The sequence below is a fragment of the Triticum aestivum genome, chromosome 2B (genome assembly GCF_018294505.1).
Source record: "Triticum aestivum cultivar Chinese Spring chromosome 2B, IWGSC CS RefSeq v2.1, whole genome shotgun sequence".
Classification (NCBI taxonomy): domain Eukaryota; kingdom Viridiplantae; phylum Streptophyta; class Magnoliopsida; order Poales; family Poaceae; genus Triticum; species Triticum aestivum.
The window spans coordinates 423,986,713-424,006,670 of NC_057798.1; the positions used below are offsets into that span (position 1 = coordinate 423,986,713).

General features: G+C 44.1%; 1 protein-coding gene across 1 annotated transcript; it reads left to right on the top strand.

Moving 5' to 3' along the window:
• Positions 1–14,188: 14,188 nt before the first annotated feature.
• On the top strand, positions 14,189–19,284 carry LOC123045274 (nudC domain-containing protein 2). The gene is made up of 5 exons (XM_044468267.1): positions 14,189–14,603; positions 14,712–14,860; positions 14,989–15,037; positions 15,522–15,664; positions 18,953–19,284. Exons 1-5 carry the CDS (start codon positions 14,555–14,557, stop codon positions 19,037–19,039), a joined length of 477 nt encoding a protein of 158 aa, XP_044324202.1. The 5' UTR covers positions 14,189–14,554; the 3' UTR covers positions 19,040–19,284.
• Positions 19,285–19,958: the final 674 nt, after the last annotated feature.

Sequence of the window (19,958 nt, forward strand, 5' to 3'; positions counted from 1 at the left end):
TGGTCGCTTGTTGTTATGCTTGAGTATTGAAATCTTCATGTCAAAACTACAGTATTGCTTTGAACCATATAAAAGTCCAAATGTCCATGCTACAAAAGAAAAGAATATGTGATGAATATGTTAGGCAGCATTCTGTTGGGGAACATAGTAATTTCAAAAAAAATCCTATGCACACGCAAGATCATGGTGATGCATAGCAACGAGAGGGGAGAGTGTTGTCCACGTACCCTCGTAGACCATAAGCGGAAGCGTTATGACAACGCGGTTGATGTAGTCGTACGTCTTCACGATCCGACCGATCCAAGCACCGAACGTACGGCACCTCCGAGTTCAGCACACGTTCAGCTCGATGACGATCCCCGGACTCTGATCCAGCAGGGTGTCGGGGATGAGTTCCGTCAGCACAACGGTGTGGTGATGATGATGATGTTCTACCGACGCAGGGCTTTGCCTAAGCACCGCAACGATATGACCGAGGTGGAATATGGTGGAGGGGGGCACCGCACACGGCTAAGGAACGATCATGAAGATCAACTTGTCTCTATGGGGTGCCCCCTGCCCCCATATATAAAGGAGTGGAGGAGGGGGAGGGCCGGCCCTCTCTATGGCGCGCCCTAGGGGAGTCCTACTCCCACCGGGAGTAGGATTCCCCCTTTCCTAGTAGAACTAGGAGCCCTTTCATGTAGTAGGAGTAGGAGAGAAGGAAAGGGAAGAGAGAAGGGAAGGAAGAAGGGGGTGCAGCCCCTCCCCCTAGTCCAATTCGGACTAGGCCTTGGGGGGGGGGGCGCGGCCTGCCCTAGGCAGCCCCTCTCTCTTTCCCGTATGGCCCAATAAGGCCCAATACTTCTCCCGGCGAATTCCCGTAACTCTTCGGTACTCCGAAAAATACCCGAATCACTCAAAACCTTTCCGAAGTCCGAATATAGTCGTCCAATATATCGATCTTTACGTCTAGACCATTTCGAGACTCCTCGTCATGTCCCCGATCTCATCCGGGACTCCGGACTCCTTCGGTACATCAAAACTCATAAACTCATAATCATCGAAACCTTAAGCGTGCGGACCCTACGGGTTCGAGAACTATGTAGACATGACCGAGACACGTCTCCAGTCAATAACCAATAGTGGAACCTGGATGCTCATATTGGCTCCCATATATTCTACGAAGATCTTTATCGGTCAAACCGCATAACAACATACGTTGTTCCCTTTGTTATCGGCATGTTACTTGCCCGAGATTCGATCGTCGGTATCTCAATACCTAGTTCAATCTCGTTACCGGCAAGTCTCTTTACTCGTTATGTAATGCATCATCCCACAACTAACTCATTAGTCACATTGCTTGCAAGGCTTATAGTGATGTGCATTATCGAGATGGCCCAGAGATACCTCTCTGACAATCGGAGTGACAAATACTAATCTCGAAATATGCCAACTCAACATGTACCTTCGGAGACACCTCTAGAGCTCCTTTATAATCACCCAGTTACGTTGTGACGTTTGGTAGCACACAAAGTGTTCCTCCGGTAAACGGCAGTTGCATAATATCATAGTCATAGGAACATGTATAAGTCATGAAGAAAGCAATAGCAACATACTAAACGATCAAGTGCTAAGCTAACAGAATGGGTCAAGTCAATCACATCATTATCCTAATGATGTGATCTCGTTAATCAAATGACAACTCATGTCTATGGCTAGGAAACTTAACCATCTTTGATTCACAAGCTAGTCAAGTAGAGGCATACTAGTGACACTATGTTTGTCTATGTATTCACACATGTATTATGTTTCCGGTTAATACAACTCTAGCATGAATAATAAACATTTATCATGAAATAAGGAAATAAATAATAACTTTATTATTGCCTCTAGGGCATATTTCCTTCAGTCTCCCACTTGCACTAGAGTCAACAATCTAGTTCACATCGTCATGTGATTTAATACCAATATTCATATCTATATATGATTAACACCCATAGTTCACATCTTCATGTGACCAACACCCAAAGGGTTTACTAGAGTCAATAATCTAGTTCACATCGCTATGTGATTAACACCCAAAGAGTACTAAGGTATGATCATGTTTTACTCGTGAGAGAAGTTTAGTCAACGGGTCTGTCACATTCAGAGCCGTATGTATTTTGCAAATATTCTATGTCTACAATGCTCTGCACGGAGCTACTCTAGCTAATTGCTCCCACTTTCAATATGTATCCAGAGTAAGACTTAGAGTCATCTGGATCAGTGCCAAAACTTGTATCGACGTAACCCTTTACGACGAACCTTTTGTCACCTCCATAATTGAGAAACATATCCTTATTCCACTAAGGATAATTTTGACCAATGTCCAGTGATCTACTCCTAGATCACTATTGTACTCCCTTGCCAAATTCAGAGCAAGGTATACAATAGGTCTGGTACAAAGCATAGCATACTTTATAGAACCTATGACTGAGGCATAGGAAATGACTTTCATTCTCTTTTCTATTTTCTGCCGTGGTCGGGATTTGAGTCTTACTCAATTTCACACCTTTTGCAACACAGGCAAGAACTCTTTCTTTGACTGTTCCATTTTGAACTACTTCAAAATCTTGACAAGGTATGTACTTATTGAAAAACTTATCAAGCGTCTTGATCTATCTCAATAGATTTTGATGCTCAATATGTAAGCAGCTTCACCGAGGTATTTCATTGAAAAACTTTTATTCAAGTATCCTTTTATGCTATCCAGAAATTCTATATCATTTCCAATTAATAATATGTCGTACACATATAATATTAGAAATGCTACAGAGCTCCCACTCACTTTCATGTAAATACATGCTTCTCCAAAAGTCTGTATAAAACCGTATGCTTTGATCACACTATCAAAGCGTTTATTCCAACTCCGAGAGGCTTGCACCAGTCCATAAATGGATCGCTGGAGCTTGCACATTTTGTTAGCACCTTTAGGATTGACAAAACCTTCTGGTTGCATCATATACAATTCTTCTTTAAGAAAACCATTAAGGAATGCAGTTTTGACATCCATTTGCCAAATTTCATAAAATGTGGCAATTGCTAACATGATTCCGACAGATTTAAGCATCGATACAAGTGAGAAAATCTCATTGTATTCAACACCTTGAACTTGTCAAAAAAACCTTTTTGCAACAAGTCGAGCTTTGTAGATAGTAACACTACTATCAATGTCCGTCTTCCTCTTAAAGATCCATTTATACAATATGGCTTGCTGATCATCGGGTAACTCCACCAAAGTCCACACTTTGTTCTCATACATGGATCCCATCTCAGATTTCATGGCCTCAAGCCATTTCGCGGAATCTGGGCTCATCATCGCTTCCTCATAGTTCGTAGGTTTATCATGGTCTAGTAACATGACTTTCGGAACAGGATTACCATACCACTCTGGTGCGGACCGTACTCTGGAAGACCTACGAGGTTCTGTAGTAACTTGATTTGAAGTTTCATGATCATCATTATTAGCTTCCTCACTAATTGGTGTAGGAACCACTGGAACTGATTTCAGTGATGAACTATTTTCCAATTCGGGAGAAGGTACAGTTACCTCATCAAGTTCTACTTTCCTCCCACTCACTTCTTTCGAGAGAAACTCCTTCTCTAGAAAGTGATAGAGGCAAAGGTGTCCCGTCTTTCGATGAGATGATGGATATCGCTTTGGTGGAAGTCGACTTTGACGATCCGACTACGAACGTGCGAGGACGTCGCGCCTTAGCAATCGCTAAACCAACTCCGAGAGGTTATTGACCACGCCGGAGCACGATCAACCTGACCACGAGGGTCTGTTTCCTGCGAGCAAACGAAGAACAAGCAAGAAACTGAGATTGCAATCTGGATATTGCGAATATAAGATGAAAGCTTTATTGATCAAGGTGGGGTTCTGTGACGCCTTTGTCTGGTCGTTGAACACAAACGGAGTACGTGAAGTTGCAGCTATGGCGAACTTTTAATCTAAACAAAACCCAAAGTATAAACGGTTCCCTAAGGGCTGTATATATGGAGGAAGAGAGGGGGAATTTCGTGGCCCTTGGTGGAGGGGTCTGAAATCAACCCTATCTCTTGTTTCCCCACATATACGGACTCTAAAAATAACCTATACTTATGTATTTCGAAATTACATGGGCCTGGCCCAATAAAAAGGTGACGCAACACCTATAATAGCCTCTGGATGAAATTTATGAAGTGAGATCTTGTATATTTCGTCCAAGGCTTCATGCACTCGTTATGGTGGCTTCAAAGACCTGAAATCATCACTTGTAACTCCGTTCTTGTTCTCCTTGCGCATGCCATCATCTCCATGCTTGTTCTTGCTCCAATGTTCATCCTTCTCCAAGCTAGGCCCTTCATTTGTAAGCAAAACAAATGTATCCAATTTAGGCAGCATCATATTCTCATGAACATTAGAATCATTACCAAGAAACGAAAGTACCTGGTAATTTAGTTGGCGTGCGCGAGCTCTAGTAATTGGTCCAGTATGTATAGCAGCAGGGGCTGTGGGTGTAACAATGGTATTGATGTCCTCATCATCCTCCCCTTCTTGAAATGAAGTCGTCCTCGACGGAAGCTCATCTTCCTCACCCAAATAAGGCTTCAAATCTGCAATGTTAAAAGTGGGACTAACCCCAAAATCTGCAGGCAGCTCAAGTTTATATGCATTATCATTTATTTTCTCTAACACCTTAAAGGGACCATCAACACGTGGCATGAGCTTTGATTTGCGCAAATCAGGAAATCTATCCTTACGCAAATGTAACCAAACAAGATCTCCAGGTGCAAACACAACATGTTTTCTACCCTTATCTCCAGCAAGTTTATATTTGGCATTCATACGCTCAATGTTTTCCTTAGTTAACTCATGCATTTTTAAAATCAATTCAGCACGTTGTTTAGCATCAAAATTAACCTTCTCCGAAGATGGAAGAGGCAACAAATCAATAGGTGCACGAGGTAGGAAACCATACACAACTTCAAATGGGCACATCTTAGTAGTAGAATGCAATGAACGATTATAAGCAAATTCAATATGAGGCAAGCATTCCTCCCACATTTTCTTATTACTCTTCAAAACAGCCCTAAGCATAGTAGACTATTGACTACTTCAGTTTGTCCATCAGTTTGGGGGTGACAAGTAGTACTAAAAAGAAGTTTAGTCCCCAACTTAGCCCATAAACATCTCCAAAAGTGGCTAAGAAATTTAGTATCACGATCTGAAACAATAGTATTTGGCACACCATGCAAGCGAATAATTTCACGAAAGAACAAATCAGCAACATTAACAACATCATCGCTTTTATGACATGGTATAAAGTGTGCCATTTTCGAGAATCTATCCACGACAACAAATATGCTATCCCTCCCCTTCTTTGTTCGAGGTAAACCTAAAACAAAGTCCATAGATATATCCTCCCAAGGAACACTAGGTACAGGCAAAGGCATATATGAACCATGAGGATTGAGTCGTGACTTAGCTTTTTGACATGTAGTGCAGCGAGCAATAAAACGCTCAACATCCCATCTCATCTTTGTACGTCCTCCGTCTTCTTCACGCCAAAGTGTCCCATTAATCCTCCTCCATGCGCCTCCTGCAACAACAAAAGACGAACGGAGCTAGCTGGAATGCATAGCTTGTTAGCACGAAACACAAATCCATCGTTAACGACAAACTTGTTCCACATTCTTCCTTCTTTACAATTCTGCATTACATCTTTAAAATCAGCATCATGCAAATATTGATCTTTGATGGTCTCCAAACCAAATATTTTGAAGTCAAGTTGTGAAAGCATAGTATAGCGACGAGACAATGCATCAGCAATAACATTTTCTTTTCCCTTCTTGTGTTTAATGACATAAGGGAAAGTCTCAATGAATTCGACCCATTTAGCATGTCTACGATTCAGTTTAGCTTGACTTTTAATATGTTTCAAAGATTCATGATCAGAATGTATAACAAATTCTTTGGGCCATAAATAATGTTGCCATGTTTCTAAAGTCCGAACAAGAGCATATAATTATTTATCATAAATAGAATAATTCAGACTAGGCCCACTCAATTTTTCAGAAAAGTATGCAACAGGTTTGCCATCTTGTAATAACACACCTCCTAATCCAATTCCACTAGCATCACATTCAAACTCAAAAGTCTTATTAAAATCAGGAAGTTGGAGTAAAGGAGTATGTGTCAACTTATCTTTCAATACCGTGAAGGCTTCTTCATGTGCGGTACCCCACAGAAAAGGCACATCTTTCTTTGTAAGCTCATTGAGAGGTGCAGCAATGGTGCTGAAATCTCTCACAAAACGCCTATAGAATTCAGCGAGGCCAAGAAAACTCCTCACTTGTGTGACCGTTTTGGGCTGCGGCCAACTCTCAATAGCTTCAATCTTGGCTTTATCAACTTCAATTCCCTATGGAGTAACAACATAGCCAAGAAAAGATACTCGGTCGGTGCAAAAGGTGCACTTCCCAAGGTTATCAAACAAACGTGCATCACGTAGAGCAATAAAAACATCACATAAATGTTCCAAATGTTCTTCCAAAGATCTGCTATAAATCAATATGTCATCAAAGTAAACTACCACAAATCGTCCAATGAAAGCACGTAAAACTTCGTTCATTAATCTCATGAAAGTACTAGGTGCATTAGTTAACCCAAAGGCATGACTAACCACTCATATAATCCAAACTTAGTTTTAAATGATGTTTTCCATTCATCTCCCAATTTCATACGAATTTGATGGTATCCACTACGCAAATCAACTTTGGAGAATATTGTAGAGCCACTCAATTCATCAAGCATATCATCTAGCCTAGGAATAGGATGACGATAACGAATAGTAATATTATTAATGCCTCTACAATCAACACACATACGTGATGTACCATCCTTTTTCGGCACTAGAATAATAGGAACAGCACAAGGACTAAGGGATTCGCGTATATAACCTTTGTCGAGAAGCTCTTGTACTTGACGCATAATCTCCTTCGTCTACTCTGGATTGGTACGGTATGGTGTACGGTTTGGCAGTGAAGGACCGGGAATTAAGTCAATCTGATGCTCAATCCCTCGAATAGGCGGTAATCCCAGTGGCACGTCTTGTGGAAAGACGTCAGCGAACTCCTGCAAAATGTTAGTGACACCAGGAGGCAAAGAGGAAGGCACGTCCTCGAATGAAAATAATGCCTCTTTGCACACAAAAGCATAGCAGACAGATTTGCTGAAATCTAGCTCATCAATATCAGATTTGGTGGCAAATAAACATGCACTTTTCAATTTAATTTCAGAAGCAACACTAGATGGTTTATTATTAGGCTTCATTTGTTGCTTAAATTATTTTGCCACAATCTGATTTTCACTCTTATTCTTCTCCTATTTTGCTTTATTAGCTCTACTAATATCATCTTTCAAAATGGAGTCAGGAATCATAGGAAGCAAAGTAATATTTTTATCCTTATGAGCAAGAGTATAGTGATTGTTTCTACCATGGTGTACAGAATTTTTATCAAATTGCCATGGTCTACCAAGTAATAAGGAACATGCTTGCATAGGTACCACATCACAATCAACATAATTAGCATATGTAGAGATACTAAAATGCACACGAACAGTACGTGTTACCTTAACCTTGCCGCTGTTGTTGAACCATTGGATATAGTAAGGATGTGGATGTGGTCTTGTGATGAGAGAAAGCTTCTCCACCATCTCCATGCTAGCCAAGTTGTTGCAGCTCCCTCCGTCTATGATGACGCGCACAGAACGTTCCTTCACAACTCCCTTGGTATGGAACAAATTGTGCCTCTGATTTTGCTCAGCTTGTGTGACATGCACACTCAAAACACGTTGAGCAACTAAACATTCATACCTGTCAGCGTCTTCAGGAGCCATGTATTGCGTCTCATGATCAGAATCATCTCCACCATGTTCTTCACGTGTAATAAGAGCCAAAGTCTCCTCATCATAGTCACTAGCGGACTCGTACCCACCATCCTCGGTAGCAATCATCACACGCTGAGATTTGCATTCTCTTGCATAATGACCTCCTCCCTTACAACGACGACAAATAATATCACTTGTGTGCCCTGTTGATGCTATGGAAGAAGAAGAACGTTGTGCAGGCCCCGCAGGTGCGTCTTGGCAGATAATGGTGGTTGTGCCTGTTTTCTTGTATCACGGCTGGAGGTGGCACCTGATGGAGGTGCTGGTGCAGTTGAAGTAGAAGATGCACGCGGTGTCCATGATGAAGGTCGGCCTGCAGAAAAGTTAGTTCGCCCCAATGCTTATCGATCCTGCACTTCACGTTCAGCTTTACAAGCAAGATGGAATAAACGAGTGATATTAGTATACTCCTTATAGTCTAGAATGGTCTGAATCTCTTTATTTAATGCACCCAGAAAACGTGCAAGCATAGCTTCATTCTCCTCAACAATACCACATCTAATCATGCCAGTTTGTAATTCCTGATAATATTCTTCGACAGAATTTTTTCCTTGTCTTAAACGCTGCAATTTTTGAAGCAATTCACGTTGATAATATGGTGGAACCCAACGCGTACGCATAGCAGTTTTCAAAGAAGCCCAAGTAGTTGGAATAGGATATAATCTAGAATGTTCAGACCACCATACACATGCAAAACTAGTGAAAGCACAAACAGCAGCAGCAACTCGTCTCTCCTCAGGATATTGTAAATATGTAAATCGTTGTTCAGTTTCTAACTCCCAAGTAAGATATATATCAGGAACATATCTACCCTCAAATGATGGAATATTCAATTTCAGTTTAGGAATATGGACATCATCTCGTACCTGAGGTGGTGGTGCGGGCCTACCATTGCGAATATATACCTGAGGACGACATGCTGGTGGTGGTGCTGGTGGCTGCACGTAGTTCTGATGTTGATCAACCTCATCCTCATAATCGCCCGCATATTCATCATCCTCTGCATCAGCAGCAGTAGCCACAGAAGTATCAACAGCCGCACCAACAGTTTGGCTAGGCCGAAGAAGTACACGGCTCGCTCGGCGGAGGGCTGTTTCGCGACCTGGAGGTAATTGCTGTTGTTGTTGTTGCAGAGGTGCGGCAGGTGCAGCCGGTGGTGGAAGACGCGCAAGCAGTTCATTAAATCTGTTATCGAGCTTTGTTTCGAACGTCTTCTCCATGCCATCTATCTTCTCCATGGCCTCTTCAAATCTGTTTAGCACATCTTGCACCTGTCCACTCATCATTTGCTGAAATTTATCATGCAAATCCTTATTCGTCATGTTCTCCCAGTCAGTCTTGTCGGCTTGTGATCCTGGCATGGTTAGCAGCAATAAAAACACACAAGAATATGATCCTATAGACTACTAACAAGAGGTGGTGGTGGGTGTCACAAATCCGTCAAGCAAATCTCAAATTCTTACCAGTTCTTACCCAGCAGCAGGCGGTGATCGGCAACCATTGTAGTCAAAACTCTCAAAGCTTGGATAGAGCGATTACCAGGGAGAGTCAAACGCATGACCTAGATGTATGTGGAGCTAGGAAGGTTTATAATATGGTAGCAAAAAGGGTCAGCAATAATCAATTCAGAGATGCAAAGTTGAATAAACGCTCAACAACGGTACTGTGCTGGTCCTAGGCTAGACTGTGCTAGAGACGCGAGCCTAGAACACCAACAAAGTCACGACGCGGCACGTAAACAAGGGAGGAGCACACTCTGAAATTTTTTCTCTTTTTTTCCTTTTTTTGGCACTCCCCCCCCCTTTTTTTTGCTCCGCAACAATTTTTTTTCGAAAAAGTCTACAAATGGTCTAGAAACTGCCTAGCCAGAATTTTCCAGACTATTTCTCTACTGCGGGTAGCACAAAAGTTGGGGAGTCCTTCTTTGTCATGACTCGGAGTATTGCGTGATCTGGAAATCCAAAACAGAGTAACAAAATACTGGACTCGAAATAGGACTAGTGGCGGAGATGAATCTGGTGGAACTCGGACTGGTGGCGGATATATGTTGTAGGTGGACTCGGATTGGCGTGATGGCGGCGGATATATGGTGGCGTATATGGAGTCGGATTGGCGGTGAATATGTGGTGGTGGTATATGGCACGGATTCGGAGCGGTGGTGGTAGGTGTCAGGGGCGATGATGATGGTGCGGTGGCGGCGTGACAACTTATGACCAGAACTCGAAACTCTAAAAGACTAACGCTAAGACCAGCAACTAGACACGACGATACAACCGCAAATTCAACAAAGCAAAACCCTAAAAAGATTATGCAAAGGCTCAGATTGGTACGGATATGATGAACTAACCCTAATTTTTTTTTGGCTTTTTCGTGGACTATAGGTATGAAGAACAGACTCGATCTAAACTACGAAAAACTGTAAAATCTCACCGAGCAACCTCGAAATCTGATACCACTTGATAGAGGCAAAGGTGTCCCGTCTTTCGATGAGATGATGGATATCGCTTTGGTGGAAGTCGACTTTGACGATCTGACTACGAACGTGCGAGGACGTCGCGCCTTAGCAATCGCTAAACCAACTCCGATAGGTTATTGACCACGCCGGAGCACGATCAACCTGACCACGAGGGTCTGTTTCCTGCGAGCAAACGAAGAACAAGCAAGAAACTGAGATTGCAATCTGGATATTGCGAATATAAGATGAAAGCTTTATTGATCAAGGTGGGGTTCTGTGACGCCTTTGTCTGGTCGTTGAACACAAACGGAGTACGCGAAGTTGCAGCTATGGCGAACTTTTAATGTAAACAAAACCCAAAGTCTAAACGGTGCCCTAAGGGCTGTATATATGGAGGAAGAGAGGGGGAATTTCGTGGCCCTTGGTGGAGGGGTCCGAAATCAACCCTATATCTTGTTTCCCCACACATACAGACTCTAAAAATAGCCTATACTTATGTATTTTGAAATTACATGGGCCTGACCCAATAAAAAGATGATGTAGCACCTATAATAGCCTCTGGACGAAATTTATGAAGTGACATCTTGTATATTTCGTCCAAGGCTTCATGCACTCGTTATGGTGGCTTCAAAGACCTGAAATCATCATTTGTAACTCCGTTCTTGTTCTCCTTGCGCATGCCATCATCTCCATGCTTGTTCTTGCTCCAATGTTCATCCTTCTCCAAGCTAGGCCCTTCATTTGTAAGCAAAACAAATGTATCCAATTTAGGCAGCATCATATTCTCATGAACATTAGAATCATTACCAAGAAACGAAAGTACCTGGTAATTTAGTTGGCGTGCGCGAGCTCTAGTAATTGGTCCAGTATGCATAGCAGCAGGGGCTGTGGGTGTAACAATGGTATTGATGTCCTCATCAGAAAGGATCCATTTTTAGCAACGAATATCTTGCCTTCGGATCTGTGATAGAAGGTGTACCCAACAGTTTCCTTTGGGTATTCTATGAAGATGCACTTCTCCGATTTGGGTTTGAGCTTATCAGGATGAAACTTTTTCACATAAGCATCGTAGCCCCAAACTTTAAGAAACGACAACTTGGGTTTCTTGGTAAACCACAGTTCATATAGTGTCGTCTCAACGGATTTAGATGATGCCCTTTTAACGTGAATGCAGCTGTCTCTAATGCATAACCCCCAAACAGTAATGGTGAATCAATAAGAGACATCATAGATCGCACCATATCCAATAAAGTGCGGTTGCGACGTTCGGACACACCATAACGTTGTGGTGTCCCAGGTGGCGTGAGCTGTGAAACTATTCCACATTGTTTTAATTGAAGACCAAACTCGCAACTCAAATATTCGTCTCCGCGATCAGATCGCAGAAACTTTATTTTCTTGTTACGATGATTTTTCCACTTCACTTTGAAAATCTTTGAACCTTTCAATTATTTCAGACTTATGTTTCATCAAGTAGATATACCCATATCTGCTCAAATCATTTTGTGAAGGTCAGAAAATAACGATACTTGCCACGAGCATCAACACTCATTGGATCGCATACATCGGTATGTATTATTTCCAATAAATCAGTAGCTTGTTCCATTGTTCCGGAGAATAGAGTTTTAGTCATCTTACCCAAAAGGCACGGTTCGCAAGCATCAAATGATTCATAACCAAGTGATTCCGAAATCCCATCAGCATGGAGTTTCTGCATGCGCTTTACACCAATATGACCTAAACTGCAGTGCCACTAATAGGTTGCACTATCATTATTAACTTTGCATCTTTTGGCATCAATATTATGAATATGTGTATCACTACGATCGAGATGCAACAAACTATTTTCATTGGGTGTATGACCATTGAAGGTTTTATTCATGTAAATAGAACAACAATTATTCTCTGACTTTAAATGAATAACCGTATTGCAATAAACATGATCAAATCATATTCATGCTCAACGCAAACGCCAAATAACATTTATTTAGGTTTAACACACTAATCCTGAAAGTATAGGGAGTGTGCAATGATGATCATATCAATCTTGGAACTACTTCCAACACTCATCGTCACTTCCCCTTCAACTAGTCTGTTTATTCTGTAACTCCTGTTTCGAGTTACTAATCTTAGCAACCGAACAAGTATCAAATACTCAGGGGCTACTATAAACACTAGTAAGGCACACATCAATAACCTGTATATCAAATATACTCTTGTTCACTTTGCCATCCTTCTTATCCACCAAATATTCAGGGCATTTCTGCTTCCGGTGACCATTTCCTTTGCAGTAGAAGCACTCAGTTTCAGGCTTTGGTCCAGCTTTGGGCTTCTTCACGGGAGTGACAACTTGTTTGCCATTCTACTTGAAGTTTCCCTTTCTTTCCCTTTGCCCTTTTCTTGAAACTAGTGGTCTTGTCAATCATCAACACTTGATGCTCTTTCTTGATTTCTACCTTCGTCGATTTCAACATCACGAAGAGCTCGGGAATCGTTTTCGTCATCCCTTGCATACTATAGTTCATCACGAAGTTCTAGTAACTTAGTGATGGTGACTAGAGAATTCTGTCAATCACTATCTTATCTGGAAGATTAACTCCCACTTGATTCAAGCGATTGAAGTACCCAGACAATCTAAGCGCACGCTCACTAGTTGAGCGATTCTCCTCCATCTTTTAGCTATAGAACTTGTTGGAGACTTCATATCTCTCAACTTAGGTATTTGCTGGAAATATTAACTTGTGCAGGAACGTTTTTAATTTGTGCACAAATTTGGAAACCTGAACATTTGTCGAATTTGTGAACATATTTAGAAAAAGAGGAGCAATTTTTTAGATGAAAAAAAATTAAAAACATGGAATTTTTCTGAATTTGTGAACACATTATGAAAACCGGAACATTTTTGAATTTTGTGGACAATACCGAATTTGTGAACAAATTTTTAAAACGCAAATATTTTTTGAATTTGTGAACAAATTTTAAATTGTTAATATTTTCAACATTTTGAACAATATTGAAAACGGGAACATATTGTTGAAACCGAACATTTCTTAGTTTGGGAACAAAATTTAAAAAGTCGAACACTTTTTGAGATTTAGAACAATTTTCAAAATTAAGCAAACATTTTTTGAAATTATAGACTTTTATGAAATTTCTGAACAAAATTTTGAAAACTGGAAGAAATTGTCAAAGATTGAACATAATTTGGAAATTACATTTTTTAAAAGATTGAACATTTTTAAATTTGTGTACAAATTTGACAACCAGAACAATATTTAAGTTTGTCAACAAATTTTCAAACACGCGAACAAATTTTGAATTCTAATATTTTATAAATTTACAAACAAAAATTGAAACATGCATAGTTTTTGAAACTTTGAACGAATTTTGGAAAAATGGAATCTTTCTTGAAATTTGTGTACAGTTTTGTGAAGGAGAAAAAGAGAAAGGAAAAGGAAAGGAAAGAAAAAGAAAATATAAGAAACAGAAAAAAGAAAATGGAAAAACAAAAAAGAAGGAAAAGGAAAAAGGAAAAATAAAACAGAATAGTAAACCAAAAAACCGAAAAGGAAAGAACACAGAAAAAAAACCCGGTTTAGGGAACCTTCTAGAAGGTTCCTAAATTCGGTCGGCCGCACCTGTGTAAATCTCGAAGTGGGCCGGCCCATGTTTGTCGCTCGCATCGCTGCCCTGTGCGGTAGCCCGACAGTTTGCCGCAGCGAGCGGCGAATAGGGATTTCCATGTCCGGCTGCCCGTCCATTCGGTGATCCGGTTGCCTGAGGAAACCAGATAGCCCTCGAGGAGTCCATCTCCCCCCAATCGAAACAACCCGCTGTTTGGCCGAAGCAGACCGCCTACGCGGCAGATTCTGCGGGCTCCGGCGGCCCCCGCCACCTCCGGCGACATCTACGTGCTCCTCTCGGCCTCCTCCACATATCCCCTTTGCTTGGTTGGTCTGCCTCCAGCCCTCCACGTATATCGACGACACCACCAAACCCTACTTGCCGCCGCCCTCCTTAGTCGTTGACATCGCGGGAGTGGCGTTCTGCGCCGTCGCTTCTTCTCCATCTCCCTCAACCATCGCGTTCCTCAGCCGATCCAGAAGCCTCTAGAAGCGTCGCGAGCGCCGAATCCCGCGGCCATGGCGGAGAGGCTGGCACCCGAGAAGCGCCATGCCTTCGTCCACAATGGTAAGCCTCCCCGGTCTAACGCTCCACTTTCTTCTAGAGCGTTCCAGAGCCTGCCCTCACGTATTATTTCTCCCCTCCTCTTCCCCAATGGATTGCGTGGGGGCGCAGGGCAGAATGTTTTCGAATGGGACCAGTCGCTGGAGGAGGTGAACATGTACATCGAGCTCCCCAAGAACGTGCCCACCAAGCTGATTCAGTGTGTGATCCAGGCCGGCCACGTTGAGGTCGGCATTCGCGGCCACCCGCCCTACCTCAACGTCCGTGATTTACTCTCTCTTTCTCTCTCTCCCTTCCAATTCCATTGCACTCGAGCTCGTGCTAAATATTGAGCTCTTTCTTGATTTGTGTTTGTATCTTTAAATTTGTTATGTGGGTTGTTTTGCAGCATGACCTTATGCACCCAGTGAAGACCGATTCGTCTTTCTGGACGATAGGTATGGCTTATTTCTCTCCCACCTGGAATTATTGGCCTCCCAGCTGCAGAGTTTTGGCGGATTTTAGTTATCTGATTGGGTTAGTGCAGAACTAGATTGCGCAATCAGCTCATCCAGTGCACTCTGCAGTGGCACATTTAATGCAGAAATCATCTACGAGTTTTTACTGGATTTAGCTCTTCTTCACTCTGCAGTGAATGAATTATTTAATGGCATAAAACCTTTTTCTCTGGTCCATTTACAAAATATCAATGTAGGAAAAGGAAAAACAAACTACATTTATTCAGTGCACCATATGCTGCAGTAATTTTGTGGAGTGCCATTATTTTGTGGGCTAGTTTGCATATGGGTATGCTGCCATGGGTGAGAAGTCACCGGTATGAGGTTTATCAAGCATTAGGGAGACATGTATATCAACCATTACGTCATTAGCGCCTTTTGCTGCTCTATATTTTTAATATGGATCATTGTGATTACAATGCAGAGGACGGTGAATTGCATATCACTCTGCAAAAAAGGGAAAAGGGGAAAACATGGGCATCTCCAATAAAAGGCCAAGGTAGCTTAGATCCATATGCTGCAGACCAGGAACAGAAACGGCTTATGCTGCAAAGGTTTCAAGAAGAGGTATAATCAATTTACTGTGCAGACATAGTTTCCCTTCTGTTTACTGTGCATTCCTTTTTCTGTGTAGTCAGTTCCGCCTCACTTGTGGGTCCCTGTATGTCTAAGTAGTTATTTTGTTAATTTTGCACATGCTTATTGCCTTACCGATAATATGTGATATGAAGCAGAGCCTGATGTCAATTGGATTGGTACTGCAATGCACTAATGTCTCAAGTCAGATTACAGAAATGGTCGAAAGAACTCTGATTTTGGTCTTGCTCTGCTGTCTACACTGAACATTGGTTCTCCGATCCTTCCTGGCAAACATAGCAATTGTAGGGTTTGGAAATTATCCAAATGAGCTGGCTATATGATAGGATCTGGGATCCTACCAGGTCTAGCTCGTAGGTTGTAGGGGTGGAAGGGGGCTTGGCGAGGAGGAAGGCGAGGTCGTCGGCGCTGGGGCGCCGTCGTCACGTGTGCGAGAGAGAGGGAGGGAGCAGGACGTGGCGGCTAGGGTTAGGTCTCCCGGCCCCCTTCAGGAAGCCGAGCAAATATGATTGCTTCTGCTTAACTTCAAACGAGTCCTTACATGAGTTTATATAATCACCAAATATGATAACTGGGCTAAGCCCCTAGTAACGATAAGATAACTGGGCTAGGCCCCTAACTGCCTGGGCTGTAGTATATGCCGGTCATAACATCTCTCCCCGCCTGCACAAACAGCTCGTCCTCGAGCTGGAAGGCGGGGAAGCGCTTGCGGAACTCCTCGAGGTGATCAACGGGCGCCAAACACCTCCGCGTCAGTTGGGGCGGGCAGGTCGCCGAGCCCGGCGGCGGCGGTGTCCTCCTCAATGTAGTCCGCAGCCTCCATGTAGAAGAGTCGCGGGCAGACGTGTCCGGGCACGTAGGGCTCGTCGCAGTTGAAGCACAACCCTTGGCGGCGACGCTTGAGTTACTCGGCCGGGGTGAGCTGGCGGAACGGGCGCACCGCGGTCGTGGCGAGGGGCGCCGCGGAAGCCTGAGCAGGCCGACCCTGCGCGGGAACTTCCGGCCAGGGTGGCGGCCCAACGGCCCGGGGCAGTGACGCCTGCTGGATGGCCATTGCGCGGCGCTCGAAAGCGTGGGCGTAGTACATGGCCGTCTGGAGGTCTTGTGGCCCGCGCATCTCCACGTCCACGCGGATGTGTCCGGTAGGCCGCCGACGAAGAGCTCAGCCCGCTGACGAGCCGAAACGCCGGGGGCGTGGCACGCCAGTGCCTGGAAGCGGTTGGCGAAGTCTTGCATTGTGGTGAGGAACGGAAGGCGCCCAAACTCCGCCAGACGGCTCCCGCGTATAGGCGGACCGAAGCGCAAGAGGCAGGGATCGCGGAAACGCTCCCATGGTGGCATGCCGCCCTCGTCCTGATCGAGGGCGTAATACCATGTCTGGGCGGTGCCTCGTAGATGATAGGAGGCGATCCAGGTGCGGTCGGGCGCAAGAGTGCGCTGCTGCCTGAAAAATTGGTCGCATTGGTTGAGCCAATTCAGGGCGTCGGCGGTGCCGTCGTAGGTCGCGAACTCTAGCTTGGAGAATCTCGACGGTGGATGGGCGTGGACGATGGGCGGGTATGTGTCATCAGCGCGGAACAACGAGGGTGACGGCGCCGAGTGTGCAGGTTGCAGAGTACCGCCATGGAAAAGAGGCCCGTCCACACCATCGTAGGGACCCGCGGTGCCTGAGGACCCGCCGAACTGCATGGTCGGGGGCGGCGCTGGCGGTGACAGCACGTGTGGCTGTCCTGAGGCCATCGTGTAGACCGGCTCGATGGACCCGGCGAGCCAGGCCGGTAGCGGAGATGGCGACGGGGGGAAACGGACCTGGTGGATGGGCACACCGGGCGCCGTTGACGGAAGGCCCGGCCCTGAGATCGCCACCGGCAGCGGCATGATGGATGCGGCAGAGGTTGCTGGTGGTGGCGGCTGCCATGGGAGTTGCTGCGGCCCCGTGATGGTGGTGACGGGGGCGGGCGGCTGCAGCCCATAGTGCCCGCGAGGAAGGTGCGGATGCCCTGGACCGCCTGAGTCAGGTCCCGGAGCGCCGCTGTCATCTCCTCCGGGTGAGCACAGCGGGGGCGGGCGCGGGTGGCGTCCAGGCGGTGGAGGAGACCGGCCCGGTCAAGGACGGCGTGCTGGCTGCGGTGGTCATCGGCGACAAAGAGGCGATCGGCAGCGGGAGGGAGGGGGTGGCGCGGACATGATCGAGCCTGAGACACCTGATACCAGATTGATAGGGTCTGGGATCCTACCAGGTCTAGCTCGTAGGTTGTACGGGTGGAAGGGGGCTTGGCGAGGAGGAAGGCGAGGTCGCCGGCGCTGGGGCGCCGTCGTCACGAGTGCGAGAGAGAGGGAGGGAGCATGACGCGGCGGCTAGGGTTAGGTCTCCCAGCTCCCTTCAGGAAGCCGAGCAAATATGATTGCTTCTGCTTAACTTCAAACGAGTTCTTACATGAGTTTATATAATCTCCAAATACGATAACTGGGCTAAGCCCCTAATAACGATAAGATAACTGGGCCAGGCCCCTAACTGCCTGGGCTGTAGTATATGCCGGTCATAACACTATAGGATTACAGGCCTTGATTGTATGGGAAACTATTGGTGGTTATCTAATAGTGATCTTGCTTATCATGCATCCATGTGTTTTGTGTTATATTGCAAATAGGCAATCTCACACTATACATGGGCCTTGCACATGGCAGTATCAGTCATTTTGCCAAACATTTTAGAAACCGAACACCTATGATTTATTGCCCACTTGTCATGATGAGAAAAACATAAGAGTTACTGAAAAAGTTATTGTCTTGTTTTAAGAAAGTGTAGCTGCTAGTTGAAACTACTAACACTCATGCAGGATTCTTTTTGCAAACTGGAGTTTTATGAGCCAGTACTATTCTAAAGAAAATATACTTGGTTAACAATCATATGACATGCTGGCCTAGTTTTATACCGGTGCTTTATCCATCATTAAATATAACTGGCCATTGGGTCATTGCCATAAATCTTTTGCAACTTTGTCCATTAACAGTTTAAAAGTATATATATGTACTACATAAGTAGTGCCAGATTACCTTGCAAAAATACTTCTGTAATCTGTATTATTATTATCATTTCGACCAGGATACTACAATAGAAATTCAGTCAAAGTCTTGCATGGGAAACTGAATAGGAAAAGACCAACTTACGTTTGTGAATGGATGTTGTGTGTGTTTTGAGTTACCTATGGCATGTGCATTAACGTTGTCCTTCATATCTATGTTCTGTGTATGCAGAATCCAGGGTTTGATTTTTCGCAGGCTCAGTTCAGTGGTACCTGCCCTGACCCAAGGACCTTCATGGGTGGAATTCACACTGATTGAAGAAGCTCAACTCAAAAAATCTTGCTGGATCATTGATGCATCTTGTCAAATGCGACAACTGTACCTATCACATATGTTAATTGTGAAAACAATGTGTTTTCGGATTATTCAGTGTTTACCCTGGAAATAATGGTGATGTATGATGTTGACCTTCTTGCCGATCATGCCAAGGTGAAACTTTGTTGCTGAACCTGCTCTATCCACTGAACCTAATAAGAGTCCCTCGATGGTGGGAACATTATGCATATGTGGTACTTCACGACACTTATTTTGGATAGGAGGGAGTATTATAGTTGTGAACATGCGGTGGATCGGAGGGTGTATTATAGTTGTGAGTTGTGACCATGCGGTGGTTTTGAAGTTTCAAATGCAGCGTGAGAATTGTATCTATGATGCGTCGGTCTTGCTTCTTGGTAAAACTTTCTCTAATAAAATACCATTGATTTCATTGGATTGATTATGTCTTTGCTAGGATAAGGATCATCCATTTTTGTGGTTTTATTGATTCAAGATCACATGGAGTCCATAGGTATTGCTGCTACTATCAAAAGGGGATTTGAATGTTGTGATGAGATTCTTTCTCCATCTGCTTGCTTAAAGATCAAACTCCAGGGCCCTCAAAAGCATGCACAATTCCTCTACTATTTATCCAACTTCCATGCTTCGGAGCTGTTGAGCTCTTCCAGTTGGAACCGCCTAGAAATTCACCAAGTATAGCCGTTGCAGATCCTTAGCCATCCGGGCCCAAGACTTCCACTTGAATTTGCCAACTCATCTAGCAAACCTTTTGTTCTCCCCTCAAAAATTTTGAACCCCTTCGCTCCAAATTTTCAGTGCAGTAAGAGAGAGTGTGCCACTTTTCCGGTGTTCAGCTCAGAACCTCTGAATGGCTTCTGGTCAAACTGTCAAAGAAGTTTAG

Bases quoted from the DNA above. Each gene is read 5' to 3' on its own strand.
- LOC123045274 (XM_044468267.1), top strand. From the start codon at position 14,555: ATGGCGGAGAGGCTGGCACCCGAGAAGCGCCATGCCTTCGTCCACAAT. The intron at 14,861-14,988 runs GTCCGTGATTTA...GTTGTTTTGCAG, and splicing joins GCCACCCGCCCTACCTCAAC to CATGACCTTATGCACCCAGT. The intron at 15,665-18,952 runs GTATAATCAATT...CTGTGTATGCAG, and splicing joins TGCAAAGGTTTCAAGAAGAG to AATCCAGGGTTTGATTTTTC.